Raw genomic sequence first — 10950 nt, forward strand, 5'->3', positions numbered from 1 at the left:
GACGGACTAGAATGATGAATACTGTGTAAAGATATCAAATAATTAATATCAAATGCTCTCCTCTTGGTCCCACCCCCACAGAGATCCTCCTCTCATCCTCCCCCTCCTCTGAGAGAATGGGGAGCACCCTCCCCCCCCCATCCTGCCACATCTAGTCTCTGCCAGGGTAGGTACATCCTCTCTCACTGAGGCCAGACAAGTCAGCCCTGTTGGGGAATGGATTCCATAGTCAGGTTACAGCTTTAGAGGGAGCCTCCACTCTAATTGCTGGCGGTGGGGGGGCCAGGGGGGTACATGGAGACTGAGATGCACATCTTCTATATATGTGTGGGTCCTCGTTCAAGCCCTTGTGAGTTCTTTGGTTGGTGGCCCAGTCTCTGAGAGCTCCTAGAGGACCAGGTTAGTTGTCTCTGTTGGTCCTTCATTGGAGTTCCATTTCCTTCAGAGCTGTCAATCCTTCTCCCAACTCTTCCCTAAGAGTCCCCCAGTCTCCGTCCAGTGTTTGGCTGTGGGTATCTGTGTCTGTTTCAGTCAGCTTCTGGGTAGGATCTCTCAGAGGTCAGTTATGTTAAGCTCCTGTCGGCAAACATAACAGTATCATTAGTAATGTCCGGGATCGATGTTTGCCCATGGGATGGGTTTCAAGTTGAGCTGGTTATTGATTGGCCATTCCTTCAGTCTCTGCTCCATCTTTGTCTTTGCATTTCTTTTAGACAGGACAAATTTTGGGTCGAAAATTTTGCAGATGGGTTAGTGTCCTTATTCTTCTACTGGGGTTCCTGCACAGGAGAAATGAAACATTTCCTATTTCTACTTTAACAAAACGGTGCAGTCTGACTTCAGGTTAGTAGGATTTACTGTAAGGAGAGTCACCTGGAAATTCTCCTGCTTTTTATGTTGTAGATAGAAGATGGGGGGGGGGGCGGGGTGCACAGTTCCAAGCTGGAGGTTGTCAGTCTCCTCACAGTTGTCTGTCACCTCACCGTTCTCACATAGAACCCACACATGTCCTTGTTTGGTTTTTCTGCTCTCAACCTCTTGAAGTTGTGGATTTAAAACCATAGACTAGATGGATGAGCTGGTGAGATGGCTCAACAGGTACACGTGCTTGTGGCCAAGCCTGGTGACCTGAGTTAGTGTCCCTAAAAGCTCTGCGGAGGAAGGAGGCACGTGACTTCCAAAAGCTGTCTTCTGACACCCCCATATGCGCTATGGCTCACCCCCATAAACAAATAAATGTTAAACCATTAAAATTACAGTAGCATAGGCATCACCGGACTCAACATCCATTCAGCTACTGAGACATAACATTTTGATTAGACCCATGTTTTTCAATAAAATTGCCATTGCACACCTTTTTTTCCCCCTACGCGATCCACTGTATTTTTATCATGTTACTGCCATTGGTAAGACCAGTGTGTGAGCCATTTCTGATTCTGGTTCTATTCATTTCTGTTTCTCTTGAAACTTAGCTGTTGTTATATTCTTTATGTGCTGTGGTCCTTGACTGATTGCCCTAAGTCACAGAAGGACAGACTTGGAGGTAGTGCAACCATTGTGCTTAAACGTGACTGTGTGTCTGTCACTCCTGGCTCTAGTCAGTCTAGTTAGGAGTGGAGCTGGATTTTGACTTTGTGTTTCTCCTCCCCTCTAGTGTGGCAGATCACTGTCTGGGCTTTGTACACATCAGAGAAGTGCTCTGCTACTGAGCTGTTGCCCCAGACCCTTGTCCCTTGCCTTTAATTCTCCATAGGGTGTGACGCTTTTCTCCCTTCTGTGAGAGACGCTTCGGTTGGGAATTATGATGTGATAGGCTTATAGTGGGGTGAGCTAGGTTCTTTGTCTCAGATGCCTCAGACTCAGGCAGGCTCTGATTTCCTACATCTAGAGCTAAAGCTGTGCAGATCTTCCCAATTCTGCTTCCCATGGTAGTAAGTATTCTTTGTATTTCTGTGTGATTTGGGTGTGAGAATTTGGTGTCCTCATCAATGGCAGGTGACCTTTAGTAGCTTCGTTACCTGCTAGTCATAAAATTGTTTCTGGATTTCCCCCAACTATTAGGAAGATGACTTTCTTTTTCTTGCCTGGAAGTAGATCCAGGGGTAGATTCTTTTGATTCCTTAGTGGCTCAAGATAGTTTTCTTTATGAGAAAAGAATCTGGGATCTTAAATATGAACCACCCTTAGACTGTACCAAACAGATATCTTAGTGTTTCTATTCCTGCACAAACACTATGACCAAGAAGCAAACTGGGGAGGAAAGGGTTTATTGAGTTTACACTTCCACATTGCTGTTCATCACCAAAGGAAGTCAGGACTGGAACTCAAGCAGGTCAGGAAGCAGGAGCTGATGCATAGGCCATGGAGGGATGTTTCTTACTGGCTTGCTTCCCCTGGCTTGCTCAGCCTGCTCTCTTACAGAACCCAAGAGCACCAGCCCAGGGATGGCACCACCCACAAGGGACCCTCCCCCGCTTGATCACCAACTGAGAAAATACCCCACAGCTGGATCTCATGGAGGCACTTCCCCAACTGAAACGCCTTTCCCTGTGATAACTCCAACCTGTGTCAAGTTGACACACAAAACCAGCACTACAGAGGGAGACCCTTTGTGTTGTCTGTTCCACCTTTGTGTTCCTTCTAGGGTTTTGTATTTTCTGTTCCACCTTTGTGTTCCTTCTAGGGTATTGAGTGGAAGGCCATAGGGAAGAGCATTTAAACCTCATTTGCACTTGGGCCTCCAGGCTGTTCCACACTGATAAAGATGATGATTCTTGGCCTTGAGGAATCTGTGGACATGTTGGCTGATTCTTTGTTACATGGTTGTGTAGCAGCCTCCTCCTTTCTGTTTAATGCCTAGAGTTACATGGGTCCATCTTTCCTGGGAGAGAAGTCTCACTCTTTGCAATTCAGTTCCCTAACAGACTGTGGAAGAGTTAATAGTGGTAGGCCTCTCAGAATCTTTACTTTTTGTTGGCCTAGTAACCCCATTCTCTTTGGAAACATAATATTTTAAAAATCATACTTTAGAAACAGCTGGTTTATTCTACTCAATTTCGCAACTGGAAGGAGATGCAGAAACGTAGTTATTTCTAAAAATGCCATAATCATTTCATCAAACACACTTCAGATCAGGCTGTGTAATATTTTCTGGTAGAATCTTAGATTGAAAACAGTGCATCATACATTTCTTTTCTTCACCTTCAGATGAAATTTGACACTACCCCATTCAGTGAACCCTTCTCTTGAGTGGCAGAAAAATGCTCTCATTACTGACGGCCTCATATAAACACCTGTGCAAGGCCATGGTTGAGGAAGACACCCCCAAAGTGATGTGGCCAGTGCAGTAACTAGCTGGCTGATGATTCAAGTTGTACAGGTTTTCTCTCGCACATTCCCAGTGTGGGTGATTTCATTCAGTTTTAAAAGACAGCTTAGTTTAGTCTCCATTAGTTTTTTTTTTTATATGATATATTTTTTATTTACATTTCAAATGCTTTCCCCTTTTCTGGCCCCCCACTCCCAGAAAGCCCCATAAGCCCCCTTCCCTCCCCCTTTTCTCCCATCCACCCCTTCTTACTTTCCTGTTCTGGTTTTGCTCTATACTGCTACACTGAGTCTTTCAAGAACAAGGGGCCACTCCTCCGTTCTTCTTGTACCTCATTTGATGTGTGGATTATGTTTTGGGTATTCCAGTTTTCTAGGTTAATAACCACTTATTAGTGAGTGCATACCATGATTGATCTTTTGAGACTGGGTTACCTCACTTAGTATGATGTTCTCCAGCTCCATCCATTTGCCTAAGAATTTCATGAATTCATTGTTTCTAATGGCTGAATAGTACTCCATTGTGTAGATATACCACACTTTTTGCATCCATTCTTCTGTTGAGGGATACCTGGGTTCTTTCCAGCTTCTGGCTAGTATAAATAGGGCTGCTTTGAACATAGTGGAGCATGTATCTTTATTACATGCTGGGGAATCCTCTGGGTATATGCCCAGAAGTGGTATAGCAGGATCTTCCGGAAGTGAGGTGCCCAGTTTTCTGAGGAACCGCCAGACTGAATGTACTCTGGTTTCATTAAGAGCCCCTCAGTCTCCATTCTGCTCTCTAGTTCTGTAAAGTATGTTGTCTTGTTTTTTATCCTTATAGCTATCCTCCTTATCCTTTTTGTTTCCTTTTAATTAATAATTTTTATTGTTGGATTATTATTATGAAGACATAAGCTGGTTGCTTATGTCTTCTCTGAATCTTGATTGTCAGTTTGGCAGTCCTTAGATATGGAAGAGATTAGTCAAACACACCAGGTGTGTTTGTGAGAACATCTCCAGACATGGTTAGACCATGAGGGCTCTTACTAGGATCAATGGCTCAACCCATTTATGGAGTCAAACCTTAACAAAGCATCGTAAAGTAGTACGATCAGGAAAATGGAGCCTAGATGAAAGACATAGGTCACTGAGGGTGTATCTTAGAGCAGTGGTTCTCAACCTGTGGGTTCTGACATCTTTTGGGGAGTCACATGCTAGATATTTATATTACAGTTCATAACAGTAGCAAATTATAGTTGTGAAGTAGCAACAAAAAGATGGTCGGGGTCATCACAATATGAGGGTTACAACATTGAGTGTCTTAGAGGGTATATCTTTAGCCAGCGAGATGACTTGGTGTAGAGAGATGCTTTTACACCTGATAACCCAACCTGAGTTCCACCTCTGGAACCCACATGATAAAAGTATCAACAAGTTGTTCCCCAGCTTTTGTATGAGTGCTATAGCAGCTCCTCTCTTTATAAATAAATGAGATGCTTCATGTGGTCTGTGAGTTGTGTCTTGGGTATACTGAGCTTTTGGGCTAATAACCACTTATCAGTGAATGCATACCGTGAGTGTTCTTTTGTGATTGGGTTACCTCACTCAGGATGATATTTTCTAGCTCCATCCATTTGACTAAGGATTTCATGAATTCATTGTTTTTAATAGCTGAGTAGTACACCATTGTATAAATATACCACATTTTCTGTATCTATTCCTCTGTTGAGAGACATTTGGGTTCTTTCCAGCTTCTGGCTATTATAAATAAGGCTGCTATGAACATAGTGGAGCATGTGTCCTTATTACATGTTGGAGCATGTAATAAGGTATATGCCCAGGGTATATGCCCAGGAAGAAGGAAAACCAAAGTGTGGATACTTTGATCCTTATTAGAAGGTGGATCAAAATACCCATGGCTCACAGCCAACCAATAGACTGAGCATAAGGTCCCCAGTGGAGCAGCTAGAGAAAGGACCTAAGGAGCTGAAGAGGTTTGCAGGCCTGCAGGAAGAACAATAATATGTACCAACCAGTACCCCCAGAGCTCCCAGGGATTAAACCACTAACCAAAGAGTACACATGGAGGGACTCATAGCTCCAGCTACATATGTAGCAGAAGATGACCATTTCAGACATCAATGAGAGGAGAGGCCATTGGTCCAGTGAAGTCTTGATTCCCCAGAATAGGGGAATGCAAGTCAGAAAATTGGGGGGGGGGTGTGTGGAGGGGAGTGGGAGATAGGGGATTTTCGGAGGGGTAACTCAGAAAGGGGATACCATTTGAAATGTAAATAACGCAGATAACTAATAAAAAAATCTATATCCAAATAAATAAATAAATAAATAAATAAGATGCAATTTAAAAGAGAAAGGGCATCTCTTGCTTAGTTCTTCCTGCCTTCATTCTCCTGACAAGTATGTGGGGTATCTTCATTCTACGCTAGTGTTCATGACATACCTTAGCCAAGCAGAAATGATGGAAACATCAGTTTCCCTGGGAATTCGAAAAGCATTTTGCCATTGCTTTTAAAACGTTTTCTCTTGGATAAACTTTACTAATGGAAGAGTTATCATGAAAAGCCAAATTCTGTATCCCCTTCACCTAGCTGCTCTTAAAAACTGCTCTATACTTGTCAACACTAAAACATTACTGTTGGTACATTACTACAATTGAATTACAGGCTTGCTTCACTTTGGAGAAACTTTACCTTATTTCCTTAGCCATTTGCAATTGGTAGCTGCCAGAAGAGAGAATATCAGTTTTCTTTAATTGACTGATGCTAGGTATGCCAGCTATACTCCTGGGCAGGTCCTGTGCCCAGAAGTAGTTGGCCAAACCAAATCAGGTTCCATTTAGTTTCTTTTCTTATGCAATATTTTTATTGATCATTTGGGAATTTCATATAAAGCACCATGATCACACTCACTTTCCTTTACTCCAAGGTCCATCCTCCCACCCCTGCTTCCTCACCCCCAAAAGAAAAGAAATACATCAGGTCCAATTTTGGTTGTCCTTATACTCATTGGAGTATGAACAATTAAACTCCCAGTCACAAGCCCTTTAAAGATAACCGAGTCCTTCTGGATCTCGTGTGTGTGTGTGTGTGTGTGTGTGTGTGTGTGTGTGTGTGTGTGTGTGTGATTTTTTTCAGCTCCCCTTATTTTATTTTTATTTTATTTTATTGTTTTTATTCGATGTATTCTTTATTTACATTTCAAATGATTTCCCCTTTTCTTGGTCCCCACTCCCTGCAAGTCCCATAAGCCCTCTTCCCTCCCCCTGTTCCTCCATCTACCCCTTCCCACTTCTCTGTTCTGGTATTCCCCTATACTCTTGCACTGAGCCTTTCCAGAACCAGGGGCCACTCCTCCATTCTTTTTGGACATCATTTAATTTGTGGATTAGGTCCTGGGTATTCAAAGTTTCTAGGCTAATATCCACTTATCAGTGAGTGCATACCATGATTGATCTTTTGAGACTGGGTTACCTCACTTAGTATGATGTTCTCCAGCTCCATCCATTTGCCTAAGAATTTCATGAATTCATTGTTTCTAATGGCTGAATAGTACTCCATTGTGTATATATACCACATTTTTTGTATCCATTCCTCCATTGAGGGACATTTTGGCAAGGATTAGGAGGTGTAGCTTTATTTGATCAGGTGTGTCACTGGGCCAGGCTGTGGGGTATCAAGACTCAAACCATTCCCAGTGTGGCCTCTCTACTTCCTACTTGTAGAAGAGGATGTGAGTTCTCAGCTATTCCCTTTACCATGCCTCTGCTCCCCATCAAAGACTCTAACCCTCTGAAACTGTAAACCTAATTAAATTCTTTTTAACAAAATGAATAGCTGTTATCATGGTGTTTTGTCACAGCAATAAGAAAGTAACATCACATCAAAATCTCACGAACTATATTCTCAGAGTACAGAGCTCTCCTATGCAGAGGAGGCTGTGGGCATTAGCAAAGAGGAGAAAAGTAATTAAATAAGGCAATAAACAGGAGTGGGGAAGCAGACTCTAGAGAGAATTAGGCTGAGTCTTAGGTGTGCTGATATATTGCTTTGGGACAGTACTTAGAATTCTACTGCCGACTTCTGTAAAATATGGTGGTAATATTTATTTCATGCGATTGCCAAGAAAACTAAGTGAGACTGTCTCCGACACCTAATGGAGTGCCCAGTGCACAGAGTAGTCCCAACGAATATTGATACTTTCCTGTGTGACACTTCAGCCGTGTAACTGCCGAGACGACAGAGGGAAAGTATTTGCTTTATGAAAGTATGCTGTGTCTTCTGGTTGAGAAGCAGGAACATGGGGTCTGCATTTCCTTATGTACGTCTTAAATTCTTTTTCTCCTTCTTTCCATGCAGGGCTTACCACCCAAACAATGGAAGGCGGATGTCAGCCACCTACATTGCCCAGAGCCCACCTTGTTCACCTTCTCATCTCCAGCTTCTCCGGCCCTACGTGGGAGATCATTGCGAGACCTGTGGCTACCCAGCTTTCAACAGTCTAAGAAAGAAGCCCAGGCACTCAGGTGGCTGGTGGACAGGAATCAAAATTTTTCATCTGCAGAGTTTTGGGCTCTAGTATTTAAGGAATAATTTTAAAAGGTACTAGACAGACAGAGGAAGCTTAATGCTCTTGGTGGCCTTAATATTTGAAGATGAAAGATGATGACTATTCCCCTAAGTATCCTTTAGGATAAGAAGTAATTGTAGCACTTCGTACAAAAGAGCGCTGGCAAGTAGTAGCTGTGAATTACTTCTAGGGGTTGCCTCTGTATTTTTATACTTAAAAAAAAGTAGACCTTTAAAAATGGACATTGGTTGCCTTCAGGTTATGCTTTTGGACCCAGGTACTGGCTGTCTTCTGCAGAAACCGACCTGAGCTTTTCTCGCTACACATCTAGCTGTGAGTTCGTGATCCCCACTTCCCTGTCAGCAGCTTATTGGTCCTTGGCAAGCCCAGTTTGTTGAAGGAATGAACCGCATTAGAACTTGGCGGTGAGAGACTCCATCTGTTGTTCTCGAGGATGTGAATGAGTAAGAAAAGCTCTGTCAAGCAATTCTGCTCCCCCAGTCCAAAGGACTGGGACGCATGCGTGCCTTCACGTCACTAGCCCCGCCTCTGTTCGCTTCACCTGTGCCCTCCTCTTGTTTCGCTCTGATGCGGAATTCTCTATAAAGACGTCAAGTCTCCTGGTTGCTCCATCAGTGAGATGTCACTCGTTTCTCATACCCCGGACGCAGCAGAGGAAACATGGTCAGTTTCACAGCAAGCAGGCATTTGTCTTGATCAAGTTGTGGGATGTGAATGCCCTGGGCTCTCTTCTGGTTTGAAGCTGATTGTCCTCTGAATGATGGCTTCAGCCTGTCATGGCAGGCAGGCAACTGCTGAGGAGCGTTTCCTAGTTTCCAAGGCTGCCAGAAACTCTGTGTTATCTGGTTCCCTATTGGAGCTCTCTGAGAACAAGGAGGAGCAACGCTGGCTTTCATTCCAGCAGATGGTAAGAAGACTTCGAGCCAACGCCAAAGCCTTTTGATAGCTGGTGTGTTGGCTTCTGTGTTCTTTCTGTGGGAAGACATTGCTCTCCAGCCGTGGCAGCCAGCCTGGGAGAAGAGAGGAGTTAAAGTAGCACATTCTTTATGAGCAGTAGGGTCACCTTGCTGGTGGCAGAACCTGACTACGGAGAGTTTCTCCTCAATTTCACATCTGTCATGGACCAAACGTGATCATAGACAAATCTCTTAACCTCCCTGGACCTTGAATTTGTATCTTAAGAAGAAGTGGCTGAGTTGGCCTTTGAACTTGTAACTTTTTAAATTACTCATCAAAGTTTAAGATGGTTAATTTCACAGGTGATCTTTTTTTTTTTTATTAAGGTGGGAATAAACTGGCCTAGATGTGTGTTTTTCAAGAGAAATGTGTTCTTTGGAGGAAGGAGCATATGTATTTTATCCAGCATTGGGAATGAAAGGAACTCTCTATTATTTTATCTAATTAAATACTGACACAGTAAGTGTTTGAAAAGGGGTTGTTGGTATGAAGTCAGGCCTTAAACTGTATGCTGAATGAAGTGGATTCATTCTGAATCCTCAGAAATGGTCTGCCAAAGGATTTATACCTTTGACAGAATAACATAGTAGCTCCACTTCACAAATGTCTAAATCAGATACTCAGTGCTTTCATGTGTCTCAAATCTCAATATGTCGGGCAATTCTTAACATTATTTTGAGAACCTCAAATATGCCATAACAGACATGATTTCCCCCCACCCCTCCCAATCTCCCTGCAATGTCCATCCCACCTTTGTCTTTTTTTTTTTAAACTGAAAATAGAATCTTCTCTCTTGGCAATGCATCCCAACCAGTCTCTCCTCCCTCCACCCCTCCTAGCTCCCCTCCACTTCCCCTGTCCTGAAGATCTACTCCCCCTCCATTTCCTCTTCAGAAAAGAGCAGACGTTCAAAGACAATAGCCAAAGCAAGATGCAGTAAGACAAGGCAACAGCCCTAATATTGAGGCTGGACGTTAAACATATATTAGAACACACTAAGTCCGGTGAGTGCTGCTTATCTGGGCATGAGTGAGGGAGCATATGCTGGTGCCTAGGGACACTCTCAGTGGGACATTCTCAATTGTAAATAGCTCCCTTGCAAGGCATGGAGCCTGGCGATAATCTGTCCCCCTTCCAGGGAAGGCAGCATTTCAAGAACTCGTTCCTTTCTTCTGCCTCTTACATTCTTACCACCTCCTTTCCCTCAGCATTCCCTGAGACTGACTGGGGGCAGATGCTTGAGATAGATTATGGCTGAGCACCTAGCCTTTTATTCCCAGCACTTTTGACCAGTTCTATCTCCCTAGTGATGTTATCCACTGCAAAAAGAAGTTTCTCTGACTGAAGTTCTGCTCTAGGTATAAATAAAATTTATTTAATGTTTTTTTATAAATTACCTTTTCTAGAATTTCTTACATGAATACATGATATTAACATCATTTCCACCCATCTTTCTCTGCTCCTCCAACTTCTTCCCCTTCCTCACTTTCAAATTCATGACATATAACTAATGTTGCACATATATACACATATATGTATATATATATATATAATCTATGAAGTCCATTTAGTATTGCTTCTATGTTGATGCATTTAGGGTTGACCACTCGATATTGGATCACCTGTCAGGGGTCTTGTACCTAGAGACAACTTGTTCTTTTTCTATCAGTAGCCACTGACTGCCTGTGGTTCTTTAGGATGAGACCTTGTATAATTTCACCTATTTCCGCTGCCAGGTTGACTGGTCTGGTCATTATGCAGGTCTTTTTTTTTTTTTAATTATTTTTTTTATTTGATGTTTTTTATTTACATTTCAAATGATCGTTTATACAAATGTTCTGTTGAGATTTCAGGAATATAACACTGCTGTCGTCTAGAAGACAGTTTGCACCAGGTATCGTGGTCCTCTGGATCTCTCTCTCTCTCTCTCTCTCTCTCTCTCTCTCTCACTCTCTCTCTCTCTCATTCAAGATTTATTTATTTTGTGTATATGAGTATACCTTCTCTGTCTTCAGACATGCCACTCAAGGGCATTGGATGCCATTACAGATGGTTATGAGCCACCATGTGGTT

The 10950-nt window shown here is 42.8% G+C and overlaps 1 protein-coding gene across 2 annotated transcripts in view; it reads left to right on the top strand.

Annotated features, from left to right (window-relative positions):
* Fut10 (fucosyltransferase 10) overlaps nucleotides 1–9646 on the top strand; it is a 74701-nt gene extending 65055 nt beyond the window's left edge. For both annotated transcript variants that reach the window (XM_052162570.1, XM_052162569.1), the window contains one exon: nucleotides 7689–9646. In XM_052162570.1, the coding sequence (XP_052018530.1) occupies nucleotides 7689–7922 (234 nt within the window). In that variant the 3' untranslated portion in view covers nucleotides 7923–9646. The remainder of the gene's footprint in view (nucleotides 1–7688) is intronic.
* The last annotated feature ends 1304 nt before the right edge of the window (nucleotides 9647–10950 follow it).

Source organism: Apodemus sylvaticus, chromosome 18, assembly GCF_947179515.1.
Source record: "Apodemus sylvaticus chromosome 18, mApoSyl1.1, whole genome shotgun sequence".
In the NCBI taxonomy this organism is placed as follows: Eukaryota; Metazoa; Chordata; class Mammalia; order Rodentia; family Muridae; genus Apodemus; species Apodemus sylvaticus.